This window comes from Palaemon carinicauda, chromosome 3 (assembly GCF_036898095.1).
Source record: "Palaemon carinicauda isolate YSFRI2023 chromosome 3, ASM3689809v2, whole genome shotgun sequence".
NCBI classification, from domain to species: domain Eukaryota; kingdom Metazoa; phylum Arthropoda; class Malacostraca; order Decapoda; family Palaemonidae; genus Palaemon; species Palaemon carinicauda.
In genome coordinates, this window is record NC_090727.1 from 47,297,349 (window position 1) to 47,312,037 (window position 14,689).

The 14,689-nt window shown below is 40.9% G+C and overlaps 1 protein-coding gene across 3 annotated transcripts in view; it reads left to right on the plus strand.

Annotated features, from left to right (window-relative positions):
• Nucleotides 1-2,681: 2,681 nt before the first annotated feature.
• Nucleotides 2,682-14,689, plus strand: part of LOC137637319 (rab-like protein 6) — a 235,033-nt gene continuing 223,025 nt past the window's right edge. Inside the window, exon 1 of one of the 3 annotated variants that reach the window (XM_068369567.1) lies at nucleotides 2,682-2,813. Coding sequence is in view for 1 of the 3 variants with exons in the window: in XM_068369563.1 (XP_068225664.1) it covers nucleotides 3,019-3,029 (11 nt within the window). In the remaining 2 variants the exon portion in view is untranslated. Of the gene's footprint in view, nucleotides 2,814-2,888; nucleotides 2,908-3,003; nucleotides 3,030-14,689 lie in introns of those variants that run through there. The other 2 variants (XM_068369572.1, XM_068369563.1) reach the window with 2 other exon arrangements.

Below are 14,689 nucleotides of genomic sequence, written 5' to 3' on the forward strand. Positions count from 1 at the left end.
AAATGATCCAAGAAATATGACCAAATAGGCCTAAATTTTCGATGGAAAATATCAAAACGAGAATTTAACATCACTATAACCGAAACAATTTAGGAAATGTCCATGCAACTCTGGAATCAAGGAAGATGGAGTATCATCATCATCATTTCAGCCTTCAAAAGTCCTTTGTTGGATGTAGGCCTTCCCCAGGTTCCTCCACAGATTTCTATTGCAAGCTATTCTGTGCCACTGTTGCTTATGTTGGTCTAAGTCATCTCGCCAGCGGGTTTTTTGTCTTCCTCGGTTTCTTGTGTATCCTCGGGGTGTCCAGAAGGTTGTTCGTGATGTCCACCGGTTGTCTGTCATCCTAGCAATGTGCCCCGCCCAGTTCCATTTGAGCTTGCTAATGGTTTCAAGGATATCCATTACTTTAGTTTTTTTGCGTATCCATTTAGCTGTTTTTCTATCCTTCCATGTTAGATTTAGCATAATTCTCTCATGTGCCCTCTGCATTGTTCGTAATTTAAGGGAAAGCTTTTTTGTTAGAATCCAAGTTTCGGCCCCATAGGTGACAGTGGGGAGGATACACTGATCATAGACTTTCCTTTTTAAGATGATAGGAATCTTCTTATTTTTTGAAACTGTACTGGCTCTTTTAAAGTTTAAAATAATATTAAAGAATTTCAAGTTGATTACGAAATAATTTTCTTGGAACTACAGTATTAAACCCTGTGAATTTGATAAGTTACTTTAGAATAATCAAAGAGGCCTGAAACATTAGAGAGGATGTTAGCAGAATAAATTTGTAGATTTGTGTTTGCTGTAGAAGTTGCAATTCCTGAAAATGAAGGCTCTAGAGTCCCTTGTCTGAAGGAAGGAAGGTTGTTTGCTTATTCGCTTCATGTCTGAAAGGTCGTACCAAAGACTATATACTGAAGGAAGATAGGAAGGCTCAGGCTTTTAACACACAAATGAGTGTGCTATGAAAAGATGCCAGATACGGCACAGTGTAAAATCCGGACGTCGGATGCCGTCCGGGAGAGTAGAAAATCGCTTGTATCACCGGGAAAGACGCGAAAATACACCTCTTTTTTGTGACTGGTAATGTTCATTGATACTTTCTGTTATTTTCTGAATAAATGTTCGAAAAGATTTGGTTTATTTTCATGTTATTGAGAATAATCTCAATCGGACGTCAACATTACACTATTTAACTGCCCGCTATTTTACCCTGTTAGGATAAAAGCCGGACGTCGCCAATCAGCAGTCACAGATAAGAATTTACCCGGCTGTAAAGTAACATAAGGAGAAAGGGCCTACCACTCCCTTTACCCTGCATTTAGTTGCCAATAGGTTTAGTTTGATCCACTAACCAATTAAAATGTTGCCAACTTTAGCTAGACACAGGATATTACATGTAAGAAATTAAGCTTATTTCACTTGAAATGTACTGAAATTTTATCAATCAATTTGTTTTTATTCGTTTTATAATAGCCTGTGCCTGTTGCCCAGTCAGAGCCACGGGAAGACAGTTGACAGTCTAACCAACTAATCCACCACCCTGCACCATATTATTTCCCATAACCATAAATATAAGCAAATATACTCAATTGAAAGAAATAATAAAACAATTAAGAAAGGGTAAATATTAAAATTAATGTAAAGGTAAATGTAAAAAGTTTTATCACTGACACAAAAAATTTCAAGAAATTTACAACAATGATAACGGCATCCGACGTCCGAATTTTACACTGTCCCGCCAGATACTCCCATGCGAAACGAATGGCTCCATCTGTTGAGCGAGCAGCCAAACATTCAGAGCGGTAATGCTTACGGGTATATAGGAAGGAATTCTATTGTAAATTTTGCGACATAATTGATCATAATTTGCATTACTATGTCAGTATATTTTACTCACATATTCATGATATTCTTAAATTTTAGGTAACTAAATTGCAAATTATGTTTCTGTCTATTTTTCAGAAATTCAACAGCTATATCTCTTATGATTTAGTTAATTTTCTTGCAAATTTAAGTATTGTACAGTATATTACAACCATTTTTAAATGTTCTATACAATACCACATTCGAATAAATTAAAACATACTGTATATCTGATTTGTTAAACTTAGCCACAAATGCTTATGTGTAGGCATACATTTAATTACAGTTTGTAGGCCACTGTAAGATGGAGAGATATTAGGTGTATAAAAACACAATTGTATTCTATTTTTTATTGAAATTGAAAAGCATGATGCACTCATGTATAGTTTAGTATTATAAACTAATAAATGTATAAATGTACAATCAGAAGGATCAAAATAACACAAAATTGTATCACACACAAAAATAATCAAAAGGGGATTGGAAATAGAAATAAGGTAGCATACAAGCCAACAAAAAATGAAAAACAAAAGAAATTTACTGTGGATGCCTTGCCTTAATCTTACATCCAATATCAGTGGGGCTTACTCATTAGCAGCACATACTGCATGTATTATACTGTTTGTACTCACCATTCTTTGTCCTTAGGGAACCTGTGAAATACCAAATGAGGATCGGTTTCTTTTTGTATATGGCACACAACACACTTATGTGACTTCTTTACTGTCGGCGCCATGATTTCGTTTGAGTCAACTATCAAATTCTGAATATAAACAAACAGACGACAAACGATGTATACCTACAACGCCATCTGAGATCGGAGCAACCAACTATTGTGTTCACTTTGGAGTTGCCAGCTAGCGTATTAACATTCTATTATGAGTCTTATTACCGTAGTAAAGAACCTAAGAGTTATAAGTAGTTGTGCTCTGTTATTAAGGCTTCTTAACGTAAGTACCATACAGTGTTTCTAAGATTAACCTATAAGGATAGGTTTTGGATGGAAAGCAGACTCTCAGACAGTCAATGAAATTACTCTGCCTGGTAATGATGTCCAATTCGTTATGACAGGCTACCTTGGTCTTGGTCAGACCTGATAAGCGTTTAGCTGATGATGTTGAGCTTTACAACTCTCGTGATTTTATTTGTTGCTTAATGTTTATAAGGTTAAGAACCTTCTTGTGGGAATTTTCTGTGTCTGGTTGGCTTTTAGCTTAAGCTAAGAATTGCTAAGTCTAACCAATTCCTTGGGGTGGTCTTTTAAATGTTGTGATTGTGGTTCGAGTTAAATGTCATTTTCTGTCTGAAGCACTACCCTAACGCTTTTTGTTAAGTATTTACACTTCACCTTGTGCATTAATGGTAAATTTGGGAGCGTAATTTTTTCCTATAGGAAAAAGTAGTTGATTTCCTAGGTTACATTGCCCTGTAATACACTACAATGAAACCGCATTAATATACATAAATAAAATAACTAACTATGATGCTTTAATTTATAGCCAAATACATGAACCACATGTTTTTCCCACTCGTTATCTTGTGTTCTATGCATTTCTGAGCTTGATTATTTGGGGCAAACCACCCGTTCATGAGTTTTTGGACCCCCTTATATAAAAACAATTATGGGGACCTCAGTGGGAAACCGGGGTGTTTAGGGTGGGGAAATGTCATAAACGAGTGATTTACAGCAATAATGGTCAGAAATGCCTAATAGGCCCAAGATAACTAGTTGGAAAATATATGGTAATTTTTTATTGTATTACAGGGTGAGATTTCGAACAGAAAATATATGTTTTCTTATAGTAAATAACGTGATTTAACCGAATTTGATGTTCATTTCAATCGGAAACAAACAGATCAACCAATTCGGCTAACTTCAAGTTGAACGGTGTCACTTCTCTTACGAATGTACTGCAAACGATAACATTAGCAACGTTACCAATAATACACAGTGTTACCAACGTTGACGTATGGTACACAGAGTTACCAACGGCACGATGACATTACTAACGATAGCAATGATAGATATTTCCATATGTATTTTAAATAATTTCTCCATATAAGTTATACCCAATATTTAAAAAGTACAAAAAGGGCACAGAACCTAACAAACCCACCTAACCTAGCCTAGTAGTATGACAGGTCACAAAATAACATTTGATCTACATCGGACGTTGGCAGCACTGGTTACTGTATTTTTTCATGACACAATCTTTGCAACGGTGCCTCCAGAGTTTATTCAGATCTACTGTTTTGTATTTTCCTCCGGTAAATAGAGAAGAAAAGGCTTGTTTTACGCTTATATATTGATTCCCCAGTATGTTTTCCCCACCCAAAACCCCGAGTTCCCACTGGGGGTCCCCCATTATCGGAGGATATAGATGTATATGTATTTTTTAAACTATTCATTTGCGACGGGAACGAGTGTCATTTTCGAAGAGAGCGTAATTTTTTCTATAAGAAAAAGTAGTTGTTTTCCTAGGTTACATCGCCCTGTAAGACACTACAATGAAACCAAATACGGTATATGGTTCATGTAAGGGGCTGGAAATAGGCCAAACATGATTATTTAACACACTTGAGATTTGTAAAAACGCACAGAACCTAACAAACCCACCTAACCTAACCTAGTAGGTCCCAGGTCACAACCCCTAGCTGGGGGCAAGCAACCCTCTACTCGGGTCACAACCGCTAGCCGCGGGCAAGCCCCCGGACCCCCTTCTCAGGTCACAACCGCTAGCTGGTCACCCCCCTCCCAGGTCTCAAACTAAAGGTAAATCACAAATAAATCCTTCCATTATGAAAAAGTAAATCACAAATAATTCCTTACCTTATGATTGACACCGTCACCTTTTTTTTTTTTTTTTTTTTATTCTTGGCAATCTTTAGAAAAGCTTTGCAGTAGAAAATGTGCTGGCCTTCCCTGAAAATTAAGTCAGAATCGGAGCTTTGAGGCCTTATTTCGCGATTATTTTTTAATTTTACATGAGTAACGATAGCATTACACTAAATGGAGAGCATTTCCATCATAATCTATTGCCGATATAAATGAAATTACAGTACACTAAATTTCGAAATAGATTGATGTGCTTCCCTTAAGTTCCCTCTGGGAGACGTCTTTATGAGATGGTGGTTAAATGGAAACTGAAGACGAAGGTAGGAAAAATTGGCTGTTGTAGCACAACATCCGGGAACTTATAAAGAAGTACTTGTAAGCTGTTAATTGGTTTAAAAAGACCACCTGACAAATACGTCATTGTAAATGCACAGAAAGCTCCCCAAACCATGGGAAAAACGCATGCACAATATGTCCCCTTCAGTCTCTCACATGTAAACAATTGACATAGTCAAAAACATACTTCACATTTTAATAGACCTATACTTGAGTTATTATGCCCCAGCCCCTATTAAACATATAGAGAAAAATACCAAACTAGCCAACACTCGTCCATTTCTTATAATGAATTTCAGTTTCGCCAGAAATTAGAGTATCATATATTAACTAAAATAACTAAATCTTTCCTTGATAATGGAAACCCAACATTAGTATTTTTTATGAAGGCTGATGTTGACAATATTTTTAGAGTTGCATGGAATAGTATTTTTTATGAAGGCTGATGTTGACAATATTTTTAGAGTTGCATGGAAATAAGGAGGATATTTACTTACCTAAGGTAACCTTTACCTAATCCAACCCAGATTAATATATGCTTACTGGCTGGGTGGTAGCTTCGCCCCTTTGTGAATCTGCCCAACCCAGTAAATAAAAACTCTTAACAATTCCCATGTTAAAACTTTCGGCCATAAGATCATTTTATCAAAATTTCGGTAATATTTCGATAGAGTCCCACCGAGCCACTACTGTTTGCCAGTACATAGGAGCTATATGTTTTTCTGTTTTAACGAGAGAAGCGAGTACACGATGGAGTAAAACCATTTAGAAATCTATCAAAATATTGCCAAAATCTAACGGTTTTTGCTCAGCCGTGTGCTTGCTTCACTCGCGAAAAAAGAAAAACATCCAGCTCCTATGTAGGCTACTGGCAGGCGGTAATGGCTTGTTCCATTAGCATTGGAATCTGCCAGTTATTTGCAGTTCCAGACATATTTTCATGCCTGGAAAACCCTATTTCACAACAACACAAATGGTATTTCTTTACAAGACCACGCTCTCCATTTACTCCCAAATTATGCAGTCCTGCAGCTCTCCTCTTCTTATACAGTAATTAGGAGGTTCTTTAAATGCTGGGAAAGCAAAAAAATGGCAAGATATGTTGAGTAAGGGGGGAGGGGTTATAATAAAAACTAGCTCGGTTTCCTCGCTAAACAAACAGGAACTGATATCGCCAACACAGTCAATAGTCAACCTAACAGAATTTCATGATGCTAGTGTATATAAACAGAAGTTTGTGATACCAGTGTAAATTTGATATTTATTCTAAATACATATATACTAAATAAAAAATGGAGTAATTACTCAAAAGTGTCCATAAAGTATACAATTCACAAATAGTGACACTTTTGAGTAATCACTCTATTTTTAATTTAGTATATATTTTGAATATACAGTATATCAAATGTACGCTGGCATCGCGAACTTCTGTTTATGTATGCTGGCTTCACAAACTTCTATTTGGTTAACTATGTTGACGATGTCAGTTCCTGGTCGTTTAGTGAGGAAACCGAGCTAGTTTTTTTATAACCCCCTTCCCCCATGCTCAACATGTCCTGCCAGTTTTTGCTTTCCCAATATTTAAAGAACCTCCTTATTACTGTAAAAGATGAGGAGAGCTGCAGGACTGCATAATTTGGGAGTAAATGGAGAGCATGCTCTTGTAAACAAATGCCTCACAAAAAGGATATAACGACCAAAACGTAGAGGTTTCCCCTCCCTGACCTGTCTTAGGTTTCCCTCCCTAACCTAATTAACTGTAGGTTTCCCTCCCTAACCTAATTAACTGTAGGTTTTCCTCTCTAACCTAATTTAGGTTTCCCTTAACCTAATCTAGGTCCCCGCCACCACTAACCTAATCTAGGTTCCCGCCACCACTAACCTAATCTAGGTCCCCGCCACCACTAACCTAATCTAGGTCCCCACCACCACTAACCTAATCTAGGTCCCCGCCACCACTAACCTAATCTAGGTCCCCGCCACCACTAACCTAATCTAGGTCCCCACCACGGCGCCACCACTAACCTTATCTAGGTTCCCACCACCACTAACCTAATCTAGGTTCCCGCCACCACTAACCTAATCTAGGTCCCCGCCACCACTAACCTAATCTAGGTTCCCGCTACCACTAACCTAATCTAGGTCCCCGCCACCACTAACCTAATCTAGGTCCCCGCCACCACTAACCTAATCTAGGTTCCCGCCACCACTAACCTAATCTAGGTCCCCGCCACCACTAACCTAATCTAGGTCCCCGCCACTAACCTAATCTAGGTCCCCGCCACCACTAACCTAATCTAGGTCCCCGCCACCACTAACCTAATCTAGGTCCCCACCACGGCGCCACCACTAACCTTATCTAGGTTCCCACCACCACTAACCTAATCTAGGTTCCCGCCACCACTAACCTAATCTAGGTTCCCGCCACCACTAACCTAATCTAGGTTCCCGCCACCACTAACCTAATCTAGGTTCCCGCCACCACTAACCTAATCTAGGTTCCCGCCACCACTAACCTAATCTAGGTTCCCGCCACCACTAACCTAATCTAGGTCCCCGCCACCACCAACCTAATCTAGGTTCCCGCCACCACTAACCTAATCTAGGTTCCCGCCACCACCAACCTAATCTAGGTCCCCGCCACCACCAACCTAATCTAGGTCCCCGCCACCACCAACCTAATCTAGGTCCCCGCCACCACTAACCTAATCTAGGTCCCCGCCACCACTAACCTAATCTAGGTCCCCGCCACCCAGGGTTGCCATTCGTACGATAATTATCGTACATGTACGATTATTTTGGGTCCGGTACGATGTACGATACATACCTTAGATATCGTACGCTTTTGTACGATAATTTCGAGGTTTCAGAAAAGAGGAAAAAAAATATATAATTTTACATTTTTCAATATTAATCTTACCCGATAATCATGTAGCTGTCAACTCTGTTGCCGACAGAAATCTACGATCGGGATACGCCAGCGATCGCTATACAGGTGGGGGTGAACACCACAGCGCCATCTGTGGTCAGGTACTCCAGTACTTCTTGTCAACACCACCTCAATTTTTCCTCTGTCGTGCCTCCGGCTAGACCTACATGGATACGCTGTTGATTCTGGAGTTATTGCTCACGATTTGGTGATGTATTTGCTCTAGAGTTTAGCCTTCGCTATTCAGGAAGCTACAGTGAACCCTCGTTTATCGCGGTAGATAGGTTCCAGACGCGGGCGCGATAGGTGAAAATCCGCGAAGTATTGACACCATATTTACCTATTTATTTAACATGTATATTTGGACTTTTAAAACCTTCCCTTGTACGTAGTACTGTTAACAAACTACCCTTTAATGTACAGAACACTTAATGCATGTACTACAGTACCCTAAACTAAAACAGGCACAAATATTAAAGGCGATTTTATATCATGCGTTTCCTAAACACCTAAAAAGTACGATAAAAAATGGCAACCAATGTTTTGTTTACGTTTATCTCTGATCATAATGAAGAAACAAACTCATTTAGTGTACTGTACACATATATGTATAGGTTAGTTTTTGCATCGATTATACTGTATTGATGTATACAGTATGTTGATTTTGTTATTACCAATGTTTTACTTAATTTTCCTTAGGACTTCCAAATGAAATGTTTTTCTTTATGACGCCACCTGAAACGACGGCGTCATAAAGTACGCTCAGTAAACAACCACGCTCAGAACAAAGAAGGCATTTAACGCGCATGATGAAAGTGATAAATAATGATATTTACAGTAAAAGCATTTACAAAATATGTTATTACAAATATTATTTACCGTATCTATATAAAATCATACAGTACATACTGTACGTAGCAAAGCAGGAAAACAATTTACGAGAGAGAGAGAGAGAGAGAGAGAGAGAGAGAGAGAGAGAGAGAGAGAGAGAGAGAGAGAGAGAGAGAGAGATTGTTTTACGTACGTAAATGTAAATTTTAAACAAAAAAAATATGATAGGCTTTTAAAACCTTCCCTTTAACTTAATGCATACAGTACTAAACTATAAAACAGACACAAATATTAAAATGTTTAAGTAAAAAATAAAGATTGTTACTGTACTCACCACGAAAGAAGTTCAAGAAAAACTTGAATGATGATGGCGATGAATTTGCTGCACAGTAGAAATGATGATGATGAAGCTGATGATGTCTTCTACTGTGCAGCCAATAATACTGTAGTATTTTACGTCTCTTCAGACGGAGGTGTCTTTTCCTGGGACACCTCTTCAACTTCTTCCTGAGACACTTCTTCAATTTCTTCTGAGGGCATTGTGATCGGAAGTTGCTGCCGCTGCTTCTTCTTTCGCAAGAGCATCCTGTAGGGAGCCATGTGTTCATCGATCTTGGTGCAGAATTGTACAGAACGAACCATATCCTCGTCCCACTCTTGCGACATTTCTTTCACCTCATTCGCAAGCTTGCAGAGCTTGGCAAGCCGTTCTAATTTTAAGACCGTTTCTTCGACATTTTCTTGGAACTCTTCCTGTGTTTCACTGTCTTCACTGCCCGATTTCGTCAGGTCTTCGAGGTCTGCGGCCGCGTAACTTCTACTGTCTTTTAACATAGTATCGAGAAGCGTCACCTTCTCAGCAATCGTCATCATCTTTCGGTGCTGTTTAGGCTCACTACCAGCCTTAGTAGAAGCAGAAGGCTTGGGAGGCATTGTACAGTAGGGTTTAACAGAAAGTTCAACTTAAAACAGTCGCACACAGCACAGATTAAACTTCACAAAGTTAAGAACGTCTACTCAGCAATACGCGGAAAGAGAAAGTGAACGATGCAGACCCGCGAGAACTGTGATGCTGGAAGTTGAAGATGCGGGCAAAACACCAATCACAGGCTAGATAACAAAACTTGAGTTTTGATTCGTCATCTATCAGCGCTTGAACCAATCACAACCCGTCTTACAGTACATGGTGCGTTGGTTACTCATAGAAGATGCCCCGCGCATACTGAACGTACGTAGATTAAGTACAATACCGTAATAATAATAAATAATGATAATAATACTGTACAGTAATAATAATAATAATAATGATTAATAATAATAACAATAATAATTTTATTAACAACAACAACAATAATAATAATAATAACAATAATAATAAAAATTTACGTACGTACGCTATTTTACGCCTCTCTCTCTCTCTCTCTCTCTCTCTCTCTTTCTCTCTCTCTCTCTCTCTCGTACGCTTACAGTACTTATTCGAAATGTGATTTTTGCAACAAAGAATATTATTGGATGCAGTACTGTACTACGTACGTATACATACAAAAGATTCATGGAAAAGAAGCACATCCATTACAGTACACACCATTCTAATATGGTATGACTGCATCTGATTTGCGTTTCATGTTCGATTTAATTTTACTACGTACTGAATTATCGTATGATCACATTCTCTTTTCGTGTTTTATTTCTTTCTGTGCTGAATTATATATCATATGTAATGCAATGAACAATCAGTAAGAGCAGATATTACTAATTACAGTATTAATGGAATTACAGGTAACAAAATATCGTATTTGGTTATCTTCAGATTTCGCGGTATTTTCGAATTTTCCGGAAAATCCGCGATATGTATATATATATGGGTTATGGGAAAACCCCGCGAAGTGGTGAATCCGCGATTGTCGAACCGCGAAGTAGCGAGGGTTCACTGTATATCATTAGCTTAGCAAGTTTTTGGAATTAATTTGATTTAATTTTTTATTTAATTTTGGTACGAAGAGAGTATGAACTCTCTTTCACTTTTAAATGGCCGACCCTTCCCTTAGACGGAAGTGTTGGTGTCGAAGAGAGTATAGACTCTCTTAATTTTGCTTAACAAGGTTATAGATTTATTTTATTTCTCTCCGCCTTTTATAGGCCTCTTTGATTAACTTCCTTTTATTATAAACTTATTAAAATTAATTTTTATATTTGTTTATATTCGACCTTTCCTAATAGTAGGCGGTCTTTTCTTGGAACCGAAGTTAATTAACATTGAGCCCGTCATTTCGTTTTTACCTGTTAACATATTATGCTATTTTAATGTTTTTGAAAGAATTTCTTTGATAGTCTTGTACTGTTTTCAAAGTTGAACTAACGTTTTGTTTTGTCTCTGCAGTTGTTGACGTTCAGAACGTTCAACTTGCGCTCTATCGTTACGATAGAGAGAGAGTCTATCACGGTGTCACGTTGCAGTAAGAGTAAACCGATTCTAGCGTTTTGTTCATTCTTTCTTAGCTTAAATGGTTTTAATTCTAATAAAGGAACTTTTTATTTGGGAAATCTTTCAGTTTTTTTCCTTTAACAATAATATGTTTTAACGATATATATAATTGGGCTCTTCTCTCAGGTGCTAAGTCAAGAGAGAGAGAGAGAGAGATAGAGACGGAGGGAGAGAGAGGAGGATAAACGTTTCGTTCAAGCGGGTAACGTTGTTATCGTTTTTGCTCTTCTCCCTAGTCTCTTTAGGGGAAGAAGGTAAACGTTTCTAGAGTTTTATTCTTGTTCTCAGACTTTATGCGGTGAGAGATTTTAAACGTAGTTTATTTGATCTAGTGTTTAGTCTCTTTTCCAGCCACTGAAGTATTTATCTTTCATTATGTTTTTCTGTTACATTGTAATACTGTTTTCGCAATTACTAACTTTTAATGAAGGATAGAATTGCGTGTTTCAGGTACAAACCACTTAAAGTTTCGAGTTCAGTGAAATAAGTGCAAACAGAAAATCAAAAGTGATAAAGTGATAAGCGCAAAGTGTTACAGTGTTGCGTTCGAGGGTTCGTCTGTTCGTGCCAGTTGTTCGCCTAGTCTGGGACCTCTTACAAGCTCCCAAGCCCAGGGGAGAAGTAATGTCGAAGGACTTATGGGTTCAGCAGGCCTTGATCGACGAACAGACGTTTCCTTCCGTGGTTTCGGGTGTTACCAACTCACGTAGCCGACGTGATCACCCCACCCACACAAAGACGAGAGAGCCCTTTTATTCCTCGTCTGCGGAAGAGGTTTCTCGCAGAAACCATGGACCAAATCTTGCAGCTTTTAAGTGCAAGTCGGTCCCTTCCGCGCAAGTCCAACTCCTAGGTGGTGCCATTAGCACTGGGTCAGTTCGGACTTGCTGCAGTACGACAACTGCACACCTCCCAGAGAGGCAAGGTGGTATCGCAACAGACAGTAACTCCGTCTGTTGCCGCACCAGCTGTTTTAGACCCTCAGTTTCAACGGACAGTAGCTCCGTTTGTTGTTGTCTTTCTTAAACTCTAGTGGTCTATGCTGCTGACAATGCAGTCTCAGCTTGCGGTGTTGATGCAGGAGTTTCAGGCAGAGAAGGTTAGCACACCTCCTCCTGCGAACGCTCATGAGGCAGCCGCCTCAACTCCAGCGCTGTGCAGCAACCTCCACTTTCCTTGAGGCAGGAGCCTCTTGCTATGCGGCAACCTCCTCAACACTTGAGGCAGGAGCCTTATGCTTTGCAGCAACCTCCTCTACCCTTGAGGCAGGAGCTTCATGTGTTGCGACAACCTCCTCCATCCTCGAGGCAGCATCCTCTTGCGTTGCGGCAACCTCCACCATCCTTGAGGCAGCAACCTCAACTCTTGCGGCAGCCACCTCCACTCTTGAGGCAAGAACCTCAACTCTTGAGGCAAGAGCCTCAACTCTTGAGGAACCTCATGCTATGAGGCAGCCGCCTCAACGCAGGCAGCAACCGCATTCTTCACAGCATGAGCCTCTCTCTGCGCAGCTACCTCCTCAACCCTTGAGGCAGACGCAACTCTTGAGGCAGGAACCTCACAGGAGCCTCATGCTATGCGGCATCCTCCTCAAACCATGAGGCAGGAGCCTCATGCTATGCGGCATCCTCCTCAACCCATGAGGCAGGAGCCTCATGTTATGCGACATCCTCCTCTACCCATGAGGCAGCCTCATGCTATGCGGCATCCTCCTCAACCCATGAGGCAGGAGCCTCATGCTATGCGGCATCCTCCTCAACCCATGAAGCAGGAGTCTCATGCTATGAGGAGCCTCATGCTATGCGGCATCCTCCTCAAACCATGAGGCAGGAGCCTCATGCTATGCGGCAACCGCCTCAACCCATGAGGCAGGAGCCTCATACTATGCGGCATCCTCCTCAACGCATGCGGCATAAGCCTCATACCTTGCAGCTTGAGCCTCATCCCATGCAGCATGAGTCTCATACCATGCAGCATGAGCCTCATCCCATGCAGCATGAGCCTCATCCCATGCAGCATAAGCCGCACGCCATGCAACATGCTCTGCTTACCTTACAGCATGCTCTACATACAGCATGCTCTGCATACCTTACCGCATGCTTCTCAGTCACACATCTTTGGTTGTTGCCAACTCACTAGACTGTCAAGCAGTTTCATAACGTTGCCTTCTAGTCTGCTGCTTTTGCACCAGTGAAACCCTCACTGAGAGAACTTAGCTTTTCTCGGATATGGTTCCTGTAGATGAGAAAGTGCTATTCTCCCTCCTTCTGATTTTCCCTTGAGGACTCTGTCATTTGGAGAGGAGCCTTTAGCTGCTTAGCCTCCTATGGACTTTTATTTAAGCATAGCATGCTTCCAGGGAGGGTAATGGTTCCACTTCAGTCGCTAACCCCGTCTGTTACCACACCTGCTCCCATAGACCTTGAGCTGTGTTGCAAGACATGCAGTCCAAGCTTAGTCCTTGTTAGAGGATTTTTTGTTTACGGAGTCAGTGTGTCACTGGGAAGACGTTCAACAACCAGCAAAAGTGACTTGTTGTGACGCAGTGCGGCAACCTCAGCAACCCGATAAGGAGTTGTCTGTACGACCCAGACAGTCTAGACAGCTTCGGGTTGTCACTGTACTTCCTCGCTTCCCCATGGTTGACAGTTCACAGACTGTGCAGCAGTACCATGATCTTGTGTCCGGCTCCGTCAGACGACTAGCTTTTAAGAGCTCCCACAAGTCGTCGCTGTCTGGAGATTCTCAGATGGACTATGGATCTGACCAAGGAACTGGGCCTCCTGGTCAATTTTGAGGAGTCCCAGCTCGTCCCATCCCAGACCATTGTCTACCTGGGTATGGATCTTCAGAGTCGAGCTTTTCGGGCTTTTCCGTCGGCCCCAAAGATATACTAAGCCCTAGATTGCATCCAGAGCATGCCGAGAAGGAACCGACGCTCAGTCAGGTAGTGGATGAGTCTAACAGGGACACTTTCATCGCTGGCCCTGTTCATCGAGTTAGGGAGACCCCACCTCCCCCCCTTCAGTATCATCTAGCGGCTCACTGGATAAAGGACATGACGCTAGAGACGATCTCAGTTCCTGTTTCCGAAGAGAGGAGGTCTACTCTCACGTGGTGAAAGAACAGCTTTCTTCTCAAGGAAGTCTACCTTTGGCTGTTCAGAAACCCGACCGCCGTCTCTTCTCTGACGCATCAGACACGGGCTGGGGTGCGACTTTGGACGGACAGGAATGCTCGGGAACATGGAATCAGGAGCTAAGGACACTTCACATCTATTGCAAGGAGCTGTTGGCGGTTCATCTGGCCTTGATAAACTTCAAGTCCCTCCAGCTTAACAAGGTGGTGGAGGTGGACTCTGACAACACCACAGCCTTGGCTTACATCTCCAAGCAGGGAGGGACTCATT